The sequence below is a fragment of the Schistocerca serialis genome, chromosome 8 (assembly GCF_023864345.2).
Source record: "Schistocerca serialis cubense isolate TAMUIC-IGC-003099 chromosome 8, iqSchSeri2.2, whole genome shotgun sequence".
NCBI classification, from domain to species: domain Eukaryota; kingdom Metazoa; phylum Arthropoda; class Insecta; order Orthoptera; family Acrididae; genus Schistocerca; species Schistocerca serialis.
The window spans coordinates 374,573,163-374,587,500 of record NC_064645.1 but is presented as its reverse complement, the minus strand read 5'-3'; the positions used below and the strand labels follow the sequence as shown (position 1 = coordinate 374,587,500).

The 14,338-nt window shown below is 41.5% G+C and overlaps 1 protein-coding gene across 1 annotated transcript in view; it reads left to right on the top strand.

Moving 5' to 3' along the window:
* Positions 1-14,338, top strand: part of LOC126417023 (lachesin-like) — a 275,941-nt gene that overhangs the window by 66,662 nt on the left and 194,941 nt on the right. Inside the window, exon 5 of the mRNA XM_050084913.1 lies at positions 11,892-12,020. Coding sequence (XP_049940870.1) covers positions 11,892-12,020 — 129 coding nt within the window. The remainder of the gene's footprint in view (positions 1-11,891; positions 12,021-14,338) is intronic.

Below are 14,338 nucleotides of genomic sequence, written 5' to 3'. Positions count from 1 at the left end.
TCGTGGAGGCCTGCTATGTACGATTTCCACTAACAAGTTCTCTCCTCTTAATATCGAAGCCTTTGTGTCCATTATAATTATCTGGGCTGTTATGCCGTGGTCGGTTGATGAATTCTGTGTCGATTCCCAACGTTTCGTCTCCGACTGCGGGAGACATCTTCAAGGGGGTCCGTAGCTCAATGGAAGGTCCAACACACCCACTGGCGCTCTACTGACTGCGGCTAAATTTCGTGTCCACGCGCTCCCACGCCGCGGCGTGACGTCACGTTTTTTGAAAACGTCATCAACCGACCACGGCATAACAGCCCGGATAATTATAATGGACATGATATTCCCGGCCATGAAAGTCTACATTTTAGTATCAGACGCCTCTACGGAGAGGAGATGTCAAGAGAAGTGCGATGCCTGGAAGTACTCCAGAAGAAGAGAGTGCAGCTTTTGTGTTCCCTCACAATCCTGTCTCGTTGCAGAGCCGTCGGCGTTATACCGAAGTTTCTGAAGATAAAGCGACTGTTCTATTCGGGAAAGGCACAACGCATTTTCAAACGGACTGAGGCCTTTTACTACGAGAGCGCATTCAGCAGACCCGACGGGACTTGGCATGCACAAACTGAAAGTTAATGTCTCTCCATATTACGATCAGTAATAAACTGTGCAGCGGTGACTGGGATAAAATTGATAGACTACTGCATGATACCATGGGGAAGCGTATGTTGACAACGTCTAGTAGACAGAAGAAGAAGTTTGATTACTTGCTACCTAATCAGACTGTTCGGCATTTAGACGTTTCCCGGACCGTTATCAATTTGTCCAAACGTTCGTTATCTGACGATGAGACATCTGTGCTTGCCAAGGGAGGAAATTTTGCTGTTAGTCGGCGTTTTGTGCCCACGGAAGCAATTATAGCCAGTGTAGAAGCAGGAATTCGCAGTGTGGATTCTGTAACAGCTGAACAAATTCGTATAGAAACAGTAAGAATATTAGCCAATGCAAAACCGCCGAAAAGTAATATAACTGTGGGTGAGAGAAGAGCTTTAAAACTCCTGAATGACGACGATTGTATTTTGGTTCTCCCAGCTGACAAAGGAAGCGCAACGCTGGTTCTGGATGTGGCCGGCTATCGGAGTAAAATTACTGATCTACTGGATCCGCAAGCATATAGGAAGCTGAATAAGGACCCCACTAAGTACGTTCTCAGATCTGTGTCGCGGTTAATAAAAAAGTCCTCCGTTGAAGAGAGTGTGCAGAAATGTCTCTACAATTCGGTTGTGCTACAACCGAGGCTTTATGGATTGCCCAAAATTCATAAAGAAAATGTTTATGACCGATACTAAGTGCCATTGGTGCGCCCACCTACTCGTTAGCCAAGTTTTTGACTACGCTGCTAAAACCACATGTGGGCCGCTCGGACTCTTATATAAAGAATTCGACACATTTCATCAGCAGATTGAATGGCATAGTGGTCCAGCCGGAGGACGTATTGGTCAGCTTCGATGTGGTATCGCTGTTTACCATGATTCCACTTAATGATGTATTGAAACAGCTGGATCGAATTTTTCCTGCCGATATTTCAGATCTGTTTAAGTGTTGTTTGACGACCACATACTTCAAGTGGAATGAACAGTTTTATGAGCAAACGGATGGCGTGGCTATGGGAAGCCCCTTAAGTCCCGTAATTGGAAACTTCTTTATGGAAAAATTCGAAGAACAGGCCTTAGGTACTGCCAGCAAAAAACCAAATGTATGGTTCCGATACGTGGATGACACGTTTGTGCTGTGGAGACATGGTAGGGAGGAACTAAGCCGGTTCCACGAACATCTGAACAGTATAAACTCGAGAATTCAGTTCACAATGGAGGAGGAGGTAGACGGCAAGTTACATTTCCTCGATGTGCTTGTTTTTAGAAACGAAAATGGTAGTTTGGGCCACTCAGTATACCGCAAACCCACGCACACGGACCGTTATTTGCACCGGGATTCGAACCACCACCCACAGAAGCGGGGTGTTATCAAGACGTTAGCGGACAGAGCTAGAAATATTTGTGAACCTGAGTTGCTCGACGCTGAGATGGAACATCTCCACAATGCACTAATGAAGAACGGATATTCGTCCGCCAAAATAAAACGTGCGTTGAGGCAGCCACGCAGAAATCATACTGACGTACAGGCTACTGCACAATCTAAGGTTTTCCTGCCGTTTGTTAAAAATGTAACGGAAAGAATAGGGAGGATCTTGACGAAGCGGAATATTACCGTAATTTACAAGCCCATCAGGAAGATACAGGAATACCTTAAGCCTGCCAAGGACGCTCGATAACCACTGAGCTGGAGTGTATAGTATCCCATGCAGCTGTGGTGATGTTTATGTGGGTACCACTAAAAGAACTGTTTCTAAACGTTTGGAAGAGCATAAGGGACGCAAGTACTAGCGGCCACAAGCGGATGTTACGAAAGGCTCTGCAGGGAGGCAATCTAAATCGTTAAACACCCAAATAATTTCAACCGAAAGGAGGAGGGTGTGAAATTAAACGGTATATAGATGCCGGTGTTAAAGAAGATGTGTACCACCCTTCCACTACTGGGTGATGGCAACAGCGATCGACGGCGACGGACAGCGGCCAATTGCACTGACGTTTTCAAAACACGTGACGTCACGCCGCCGCGTGGGAGCGCGCGGATACGGAATTTAGCGGCAGTCAAAAAATGGTTCAAATGGCTCTGAGCACTATGGGACTCAACTGCTGTGATCATAAGTCCCCTAGAACTTAGAACTACTTAAACCTAACTAACCTAGGGACAGCACACAACACCCAGCCATCACGAGGCAGAGAAAATCCCTGACCCCGCCGGGAATCGAACCCGGGAACCCGGGGGTGGGAAGCAAGAACGCTACCGCATGACCACGAGATGCGGGCAGCGGCAGTCAGTAGCGAGCCAGTGGGTGTGTTGGACCTTCCATTGAGGTACGGACCCCCTTGAAGATGTCTCCCGCAGTCGGAGACGAAACGTTGGGAATCGACACAGAATTCGTCAACCGACCACGGCATGACAGCCCAGATAATTATAATGGACATGATATTTCCGGCCGTGAAAGTCTACATTTTAGTATCGAAGCCTTTGTTTAGCAACGCGTCAAAGGTTTATTTGACTTCTACATATTTCGAATTACTTCTTCCGAACGAGTATTTATGATTTGACTTCTTCACTTTTTTCCATAGCTATTTCGCCTTGGCTTCCCTGCACATCCCATTTACTTTATTCCTAAGAGACTTACGTCGCTGTATTCCTGTCTTTCTCTGGACATATATGTACCTTCTTCTTTCGTCGATTAACTGAAGTAAGTCGTATGTTATCTAATGTTCCTTCGCTGTTATCTACTTTGCCCGATCTTCCTTGTCCGATCTTCAATAGTCATCCTTTTTTCAAGATATCCATTCCTCTTCTACTTAACTGTCTACGGAGGTAATCATTGTAGCAGTATCTGCAGCAATAGAGAACCTTAGAAGCAACCCATCTTCTCTCAGTACTAAAGCATCCAACATCTTTCTCTATTGATTCTTGAGGACGATTATCTTAAACGTCAATCTACTCCTCATCATTACTAAATTGTAAGTCCATATCCGCTCCGACGTACGCATATTAATCTAATATCTGATTTCGGAATCTCTGTTTGACCGTGACGTAATCCCGTTGGAATCTTCTTCACCAGTCCTCTAGTGTTTTCCAAGTATGCCTCCTGCTCTTGTGAGTTTTGAACAGTGTATTAGCTATTACTAGTTGAAACTTATTGCAGAATTCAATTAGTCTTTCTCCTCTCTCACATGTATTACCAGGCCCTGATTCTCATGTAGCTCTCTACAATATTTTCCCATAATGTCGCATTCTGTTCCCCTACAATTATTTATAAATCGCTTTACGCACTGAATTACTTGTTAAGTATCCTCTTAATACGTTCGCTATCTCTCCATCTTGAGCTTGTTTAGTCGACATGCATACCAGAACTATTGGTGTCGGTGTTCGTTTACTGTCGATTCTGATGAGAATAATCGTATGACTGAATTGTACACAGTAACGAACTTCGTGCCCTACCTTCCTATTCATGATGAATCCTACTCCCGTTATACAATTTCCAGCTTCTTTTGGTATCACCTTATATTCATTTGACCTCAGATCTTCATCTTCGTACAATTTCGTTTCACTGACCACCACTGCATCTAGATCGAGTCTCAGCATTTCCCGTGTCATATCTTCTAGATTCCTTACCACGCTCGAAGTCCTCAAGTTCTGTGATCGGATTCGAGGAATATTATCTTTCCGTTGATTATTCAATATTTTCCTTACGGTTATTTCCCCTTCGCTAGTCCCCTCCCGAAGACGCGAATGGGAGACTGATACGGAATGTAGGAAATGTACTAGCAGTTGCGAATATGAATGGCCTTCGACTACGTATTGGAAAGACGCAAATGAGAATTTGTGCCAGATGTAGTGTAACGACGTAAGTTTTGTATAAATGGTTTTCTTTTGATATATGACCATGTGCAGACTAAGTCACCTACGTCAGTTACAACACACTTCAAAATTATTTAAGTTCTTTTTAAATTGTCTCTAAATGGTTCTTGAACGAAACTGTAATTAAAACATCATCACTTGAGTCATATGCGCAGAATTACGACACTCAATCCAGTTGGTTTGCGCAAACTTTTTTCAATTTAGATGTTCTGTTTCTTCTCAGAAGTTATATTAATGCAAGTTATCTGATTTAACAAATATTAGAACCACATTGAATAAACTTTCAAGACTCAAACTCGCGATGAATGTTGTAAAAATTAATGATCTTGTCAAATAGATTATTAATTCATTCACATAATTCTTCATAAATAAATTCTCGGAATACGTGTTTAATCTTTTGTAGTATACACTACTTTATTATCTTCATACATATAGACGTGAGCCTGAGCCTTGACAAGATAGGACTGAACATTTACACATGATTAAACTTTCTATGTCGTCATTGTTGTACAAAACATTAAAAAATCACAATTTTTCAATTTTTAGAAGCACGACGCAACAACTCGGTTTCAGGATCTTCTGTTGCTCTTTGGCTGTCGACCCGCGACGTATAGTGGCCAGCAATTTTCTCTCTGGTCCCGGCAACGAAGATGCTGTCTCCGTTCGTTGCGCCGCCCTCTCCGTACATGAAACATAAAAAATAAATACAAACTTTGGACAATTCACAACCATTACAAATATTACAAAAAATACGTAAACAAAAAACTAAATTAAACCTATATCCACCTGGAAACTGGGCTGACACTGGTGGAGGGGCGAAGTTTCAATTTCGCGTCCCACTACATACCCCACCCACAAGCTCAGTTTTTCAGGTTTTAACCGAAAATAAAACTTCTTCTATACACGATATTTAACTGTTAATATTATACATTTTTTCTCACATTTTCAGTAATCTAAAGTCCTTGCTCTTAGATAGATTCAATCCTTTTATGACGATATTGTTGTGACTATTTGTCATTTACTTTTAATTGTGCTATTATGGTAATTCACAACCGAATATATGGAGATTACTCCTTTTCATTTAATAGTTGCTAGTGAATAATAATTTAGTGCGTTCTTTAACGTTATTACATTAGGACAGAGCGTTCAAATTGTGATAGGTTAGTTTCAGTTTTATTCATTTACTAGAGTTATTCTTTCCACTAATGTATATTACTAATAAGTTTCTCACAATAACTAATAGTACTATTTACTTAACGTCGTTCTTTTCCCTAATGCTTTATTTATGCCTGAGGTCAAGAAGAAATCAAGCAAAACTTTCTTTAGAATCTCGGCACGGCTTTCTTTACCTTCGGACACTGTTGGGTAATGGCCATTTATTCAGGAGAAACAAGCGAGAGAGCCCCGTCTGGTGTGTTCTATATTAACACTATTACAAATCTCTATTAAAGGCACTCTGCTATGTTCTCGTGAGCCATACAGCTCTGGACGCCCATGGTCCCTAAAATTATTAACCATCCCCTTTGGTTCCTACTATCCGAGTAAATATAAAATATACAAAATTCCTTCTGACCTAATAACAAAACTTCTTCCATATAAATCCCCGTTTAGTTATCTTTCTCTTGTTGAAGTGCTGGTAGATAATTGTAGAACACTTGTTTAAACTTCCTGTTATTTCTTTAAAATAACACGTAACTATCACGAAAACTTCACATGAATAAACTATGCACGCTCTTCCGTATGTAACATATACTAAATATTAACTTATTTAGGAATGAAGGGTTTCATTTGATCGACACTAAATAATCCTTTAATGACACCTGATGAAGGTTCCATAAGAAGCAACGCTTTGGGATGTACAATCTTATGTACAACATACGGACCTTCAAAGATAAAGGAGAATTTTTTACATTCCTTATTGATCTTCGAACTTTTAGGATGAGATCGTACTAATACAAGGTCTCCTACCTGAAATGAGGGTTCTATAGCCTTTTGATTATAACTTTTAATTCTCCGTTCAGCATTTTTAACAATCTGTTCGTTAACTTTTTCATCTGGGATGCATTGTTGGATCTCATTTACTGGTGGCCAAGGTAGAGCAGCTAGTAAAGGCTCACCTATAATTCGTTTGCCTAAAATTTCTATAGGTGATAATTCCGTCGTTAGATGAGGCAATTCATTTCATATCTTTTCGAATTCAGGCATTAGTTTGGCCCACCGAGTATGGTTATGTGCACAATGAGTTCCACATAATCGTCCTAATTCTTTCATGACTCTTTCTGCTAAATTACTTTGGGGGTGATACTTCGAAATTAAGATATGTTTGATTCCATATTGTTTTATGATATCTTGAAACTTTTGACTAATAAAGGCACTACCGTTGTCAGACATAAGTCATTTAGGAATGCCCCAGTCAACAAAGTAATTTCGGGTTAGACAGCGTATAACGCTTGCGGTATTCGCTCGTTTCAAAGTATATAGTTTCACATGTTTGGACCAACATTCCATTACAACAAACACATAAGTAAATCCTCCTGAACTACGAGGCAGAGGGCCGAAAAAATCTAATGACAGTAGATCCCACAGACCTCGAGGAGTTACAGCATATAATTTATAACGCTTAGATTTGTTATTAACTTTAACCTTTTGACAGGTTTCACAAGCCCTAATAATACTTCTCACAATACGGGACATATTTTTGAAATAAAAATACTTCATTAGATGTTTAATACATTTATGAATTCCAAAATGCCCGTAACCTTCATGAATATAAGTAATTAATTCGTACACAAGTTTTTGGAATGAAGATTTTCCATCTCTGGTGTTCCTCTGTGCTTTCCAATACAACAAGTCGTTGAAATATAACCACACACCCCGGGTGATAACTGTTTCGTCCCCATTATTAAGGTTTAGTATAAGGTCCCTGTATTGATCGTCATTTCTTTGATTGCATCTAATAGCAGTTACTATCCGTTTAACCTTACGCTCGTTCTCATGAGTTAAAAGGAAATAAACATGGTAATTTGTTCCTGGTTCTTCTACAATGTTAATATTCTCCATTCGTACTGGAAGTCTCGACAAAGCATCAGAAACTACACTTTGAGATCCTTTTATATACCTAATTTCGTACTGAAATTCTTGCAAGCATAATACCCAACGTAATAATCTACGGTGAAGTAACCGACAATTGTTCAAAAAAAGTTAAAGCCTGATAATCAGTATATACAATTGTTTTTCTTCCCATTAATAATCCTCTAAATCTTTGAAAACCCCATACCACTGCGAGAGCTTCCTTCTCGGTTATAAAATAATTTCTTTCATGTTTATTTAAAGTTCTACTAGCGAATCCAACAGGCTGATATAATCCCTTTTCATTGGTCAGATCACCTTGGAATATTACGCAAGACACACCATAATCAGAGACATCCGTACACATACAAAAGTCCTGATTGAAATCTGGATGGTATAACATTTTCGCCTCTGTTAACGCTCCTTTTATCTTATTAAAAACTTCCCCTTCCTCTTTTCCCCAAAGCCATACTGATTTCTCTTTTAATAAATTGAGTAATTTTGGATTAACGATATCCTGCCTTGGAAGAAATCTTCTCAGAAATCCTACCGTTCTTAAGAATGATTTCAGTTGTTTCCGATTTCTAGGACTCGGGCATCGAGCAATAGCTTCAATACGTGCTGGATCTGGCCTAAGACCTTTACTGTCCACTATATGCCCCAAAAATCTCACTTCCTCCTTTCTGAAGTAAGACTTAGATAATTTTAAAGTAATTCCTCTGTCAATTAAACGGTTAAACAATTCCCGTAATATCGTTACGTGTTCTTCCTACGTTTTAGTAGCTACCAAAATATCATCTACATATAAAATAATCTTTTGTAATAATTGCTGACCCAAAGCAGAATCTAATGCCCTAATGAAAGTTGACACTGATATATTAAGCCCAAAAGGTAAAACTTGGAACTGATATGATCTCCCTTCAAAAAGAAAAGCCGTATATTGCCGTGAATGCGGGTGTAATATTACTTGATGGTAGCCAGCAGTTAAATCCATTGTACTCATATAATGAGAACCAGCAATCTTAAGAAGTACGTCCTCCATAGGAATAGGTCTGTCTCTTTCCATCTCTATAATTTTATTTAATTCACGGGCATCCAGAACCAGTCGCACCCCACCAGTAGCTTTCTTAACTACCCACAAAGGACTGTTAAAAACACTACATGATCGTTCGATAATATTTTGTTCTAGCATCTTACTTATTTCTCTACTAGCCGGTTCGTGAATTGTACTGGAATAGGATAAGGTTTCTTAAAGAATGGTTCTTGATCTTTAATCTTAAGTTTACAAACGTAATCTTTGATTCTCCCCGGTTCATCTGAGAAGACGGCTCTAAATTCTAACAATAAAGATTCCAACTCTTCCTTTTCTCGTTCGGATAGACAATTCGTAGAATAACATTTTCCTTTCACTTCGGTTTCGATACTATTACTAGCCTCACATTGGTATACTTCATATTCAAGATCACTAGAATCTATTAATAGGTTCGTGGTCTGTGTGTACTTAATCTGTAAGGATTCGTAGCAATTTCCAGGTACTTGATTATTAGAAAACCTCACTTTAGAAGCACATGCCTCCTTATGGATGGTTGAGGAAAAGTCTTTAAAATCTAATATAGCTTTATATTTACACAGCCAATCTATACCTAAAATTATGGCCACATTTAAGTTGGCTACGACAAGCACAGAGTGAGAAATTAATTGTTTAGAAATTCCAAAAGTTAAATAAACTTCCTCAGTAATATTTTGACTTCTTTTACCAGTAACTCCTATAATTTTCACCCCAGTTACGGATAAGGTTGGAAAATTCCAATATTTTCTTTTAAGTTGAAATAATGCTTTAGATAAAATACTTACTTCGCTACCCGAATCGATTATAATATTTACTTCGGTATCTTTAATATATATACAAAAAATACATAAACAAAAAACTAAATTAAACCTATATTCACCTGCAAACTGGGCTGACACTGGTGGAGGGGTGACGTTTCAATTTCGCGTCCCACTACACAGACCGGGACAAAAATCCGGATTTTCCGCTTTACGCAAGTAGTCACCAAAACCGCTTCAACCATCCGTGAAAGAATTTCGGCCAGATCCAAATTTCCATATGTCAGAACCTGCACTAGTGTAATACGTGTATCCAGGAAGGGCGTGTTTTTTGAGAGTCAAGTGCCTGGTATTGGAGAATAAATACGAATTAAGAAATACAATGCAGTAACGCTTCGGACATGCATTGCATCGCACTTTTTAGTAATACAGGGACTGCTGTTTCGTATTTAATACGGAATCTTTTGCGAATGGAGGGTTGATAATGCACTGTTTCACTTACATGCTTCACGTCCTGTGGATACACATTACATGTCTTTGATACATGGATCTCCATTGCAGTCGATCACTGCTGAATCTTCTGCCTTTTAGGGGATTTTACCACAACAAAGACAAGAAGTTACAGGAAAGCGTTTGTTCCTCTGCCCTCTTTGACGATCCCGTTGGCAAAACGAGGGTGATTTCTTACACAGCAGGTCTTCGGACGTCACGGTTAATTTCGAGCAGTGAGGTGTTTCAAATCCGTGATAGGGGCGTTTTAATTTCTACACTATCCTTGGGCCACGGTTTGTAGCTTACCAATACAAATGTAAGAGTTTCATATAACTCTCCAGGCATTCAAAGCCGTTTTAATTAAAGTTTAAATCTTCTAGTTTGTTGGGCTCGGCTGCACGAGGAACAGCAAAACATTCTGAAGAAGGTCCTAGTCAGGTCGACTGTATAAGAATAAGGTGAAGAGGAAGAGGACCTTGTCTAATAACTTAGATTTTACCTTCATGTTTTATGTCATTTGCATGATTAAGACTTTACATTAAGGTGACAAAAATCATTGGACACCTAATATCGTGTCGGACGCCCTTTTGCCCGGTGTAGTGCAGAAACTCGACATGGTGTGGACAACAAGTCATTGTTGGGCCCCTGCGGAATAAATATCGATTCATGCTGCCTCTGTAGCCGTCCATAATTGCGAAAGTGTTGTCAGTGCAGAATTTTGTGCACGAAAACAATAGAAATATTTGATCAGATTCATGTCAGACGCGCTGGATGGCCAAATCATCGGCTGAAATCAAATTGTCCAGAATGTTCTAGACACTAGTCGCGAGCAATTGTGGCGCAGTGACAGAGCACATTGTCATCCATAAAAATTTCACAAGCTGCGACATGGTCGCGAATTGACCAGTGCCCCGAAAATAGAATAAATTTACTTTACTTATAGTTGGGACATTCTGTTTCTGAAATCGTTAGGGAATTCAGTACTCCGCAATCGACAGCGTCTAGAGTGTTCCGAGAATACCAGATACCAAATTTCAGGCATTACGTCTCACCACGGACAACGCAGTGACCGGCGGCTTTCACTTACCGACCGAGAGCAGCGGGTTTTGTGTGTAGGTGAGATGTGTCAGTGTTTACAGACAGGTAGATCCGAGTGTAATAATCGCAGAAATCACTGTGGGGTGTACGACGAACTCATCCGACAAGACAGTGCGGCGAAATTTGTTGGTTTGTGGCTACGGCAGGAAATGACAGACGCGAGTGCCTTTGTGAACAGCACGGCATCGCCTGTAGCACCTGTCCGGGATTTTGATCACGTCGGCTGGACTCTAAGACAACTGGAAAACCGTGGCCTGATCAGATGAGTCCCGATTTCAGTGCGTAAGAGATGACGTTAGGGATCGAGTATGGCGTAGATCCTACGGACCTATGGACCCAAGTCGTCAACAAGGCACCGTGCAAGCTGGTGTTGGGGCTGTGTTTATACGGAATGGAATGGGTCCTCTGGTCCAGTTGATCCGGTCATTAACTGAAAGTGGTTATGTTCGGCTACTTGGAGACTGTTTGCAGTTATTTGTGGATATCATGTTTCCAAACAATGACCACATCTGATAAATTAAAAAAAATGTCACAATAGAAGATAGATTGCGGAGTACTGAATTCCCTAACGAATTCAAAAACTGAATGTCCCAACTACCATTCTGCGTTCAGAGACTGTTAATATCCGTCTAGCGGCCATAATCACGTAGGAAACCTTTTCACACGAATCACCTGAGTGCAAATGACTACTCCCACAATGCACTACCGTCTTATACCTTCTGTGGACGATACTACCGCCATCTGTATACGCTCGTATCGCTATTCAATGATTTTTGTCACCTCAGTGTTCGTTGCTACTCTTATCATCAATGCAAGTGTTCTGTGTGTCGCTGGCAGCACCTCTCGATGGACGTCCCAGTGGAGCGCAGCGTGGCTGTGTGTTGGTCTGTCCACAGTGGAGTCGTACAGCGGCGGCGACCTGCACCTGTGGCGGCTCGACCGCAGCCAGATGGCGGCCTATCTGTGCATCGCCTCCAACGACGTGCCGCCCAGTGTCAGCAGGAGAATCGTGCTCAGCGTGCACTGTGAGTACACCCCATTACCTTCGTGTGATCGTCACATATAATGTGTACATGACGTAAAATACTGCCACCACAGCTAGTTATTTCCAAGGAATCGAGCTGAACGACACCACCTTGAGCCGTGGTAAAAATTGCTGTTTTGAGGAACGCGCCGCAGTGCGTAGTGTGAAGCAATAGCCTTCCGTTTCTGGCGGTGGCGCCACTGTGGCAATCGCAGCTTTGGTGTCTCCCCCTGGTGGGAAAGGGGAAAGGTTGCCTGTTCACGTGCATTTAAGGGGCACTAAGAGCTCCCCAGCGGCTTCCCCCTCCTACTCCCCCTCCATGTCTTGTACCCCCTTTCAGTGTCTCTGCACTCCCTCCTGCCCTGTCTTCCCTCTTCCTCTCCCACCCCACGGGTCTCCTGCCTCTTCGTGAACCCACTGATGCTCCTCCTCTCTTCATCCCGCCGCTTCCCCTGCTGCCCCTTGCTCTCCCCTCCTTTTCCATCCTGTCTGCCCTTTCCCTCGGCAGGTCCCGCCTGGCAGTTTTATTCTTCGTCGTGTGTGCCCCAAATGGGTTTTAAGTGTGTTGTTCCGCACTGTTTTTACTACTGTGGCCGACTTTTAACGAGTGCATGTCCATTCAGTGTCTTCTCTGAGTTTTGCAGAATCGCCAACTGTGTTTTTTAACTTTCTGGTGACTTTTTTTAACTGTCCTCCATGAATGTCTCCGTGTTAGTCTATATTTTTTACCTCCATTTTCTCCCATGCTTCTGTTTTAAGTTCGCCTTTATCGCCTTATGACTTTGCCACCCTTTCACCATAAGATTTATCTTAGAAGTTAAAATAAAGTTGCACCTTCAGTGCCAAGGTTAATACTTTAATTTTAGGGTTTTGTACCAATTCCATCCACCCTACAGGGTGCATAGTTTGTGTGCTTGTGTGAATTGTTAAAACTTCAGTTTTAAGTAGTCTGGTGTGTTGCAGATTTGCACCAGTGTATCTTTCAGAGGCTGTTGTGAGAGGTCGTAACGACAGCCATATCAAAAGGGAGCAGGAAGGTTCTCTGCCTGAAAGCTCATACAGTCAAAATTTTCTGCCCCTGAATAAATTGTAACTTTGATATTGAGTGGGTGCTTTCTGATTTTAATTTTAAATCTGTTTCATTAAAAAAAATTCTTTCAGGCACTATTGAAGTCAATAAAATTCCCGTTTGTTAAAAGGAATTTGGCTATGATTTCATCAGTTACTCCCTGGCAACTACTTCCATGCTTACATAGTGTGATTAAATGTGTTTCTGTTCTTGATGAATCGCTAGTAAATAAAATAAATTCTTAAGAATATTCTTAGAAAATAAATCACGGTTCACACCTTACATTTACATCTAGACAGTGGTGGTGCAAAGAATATGAAACCACCACAGACGTAAGACATTACCACACTTAACACTGTGCAGGGAAAACGTTGGTGTCGAAACAGCTTCCAGTCATCTCAGAATGGATAAATCAAAATAGTGACAAATTTATGTAGCGTTCATGGAGATGACAGCGATCACGCACAGTTTCCTCCAATGTAGACTATAGAGGCTCAGTTTTACTCAGATCCGATGGCTGTGGTAGCCAGGAAGAACTCAAAAAACCATCCTCGTCTTTGCAAAACTAGTTCTGGAAAATGCGAGCTGCATGAAAAGGAGCTCTGCCGTCATGGAACACAGCACCACAATTTGGGAAACCATTGTACCATGGGATGGACATGATCAGCAAACTGATGACGTAGCCCTTGGTAGTGCTGCGACATTGCAGAGTAACTATGTGGCCTAGGTTATAACAAGATGTGGCTGTCGTTCTGATATTTTTCGCCAGCAGCCTCTTCAAATCCGTCAGTCACGGGTGCAGTACCATCCGCGATGTTTATCCGCTGTCCGGGTATTCGGTATAAACCTTCGTTATGGTTACGGCAGTACTCACCATACGTGCACTAACCATTTTCGCGCGTTCGAGTTCACTTAGCTCCGACATTGTGCACTCAGAACTCTGATCTGAGCACGACTGATATTTTGAATGTTATAAGAATATTGTACAGGTGATGTTTCCAGAATGAAATTTTCACTCTACAGCGGAGTGCGCGTTGATATGAAACTTTCCTGGCAGATCAAAACTGTGTGCCGGACCGAGACTCGAACTCGGGACCTTTGCTTTTCGCGGGTATGTGCTCTACCACCTGAGTTCCCAGGTTCGCAGGAGAGCTACTGTGGAGATTGAAAGGTAGGAGACGAGGTACTGGCGGAATTAAAGCTGTGAGGAAGGAGCGTGGGTCGTGCTTGGGTAGCTCAGTTGATAGAGC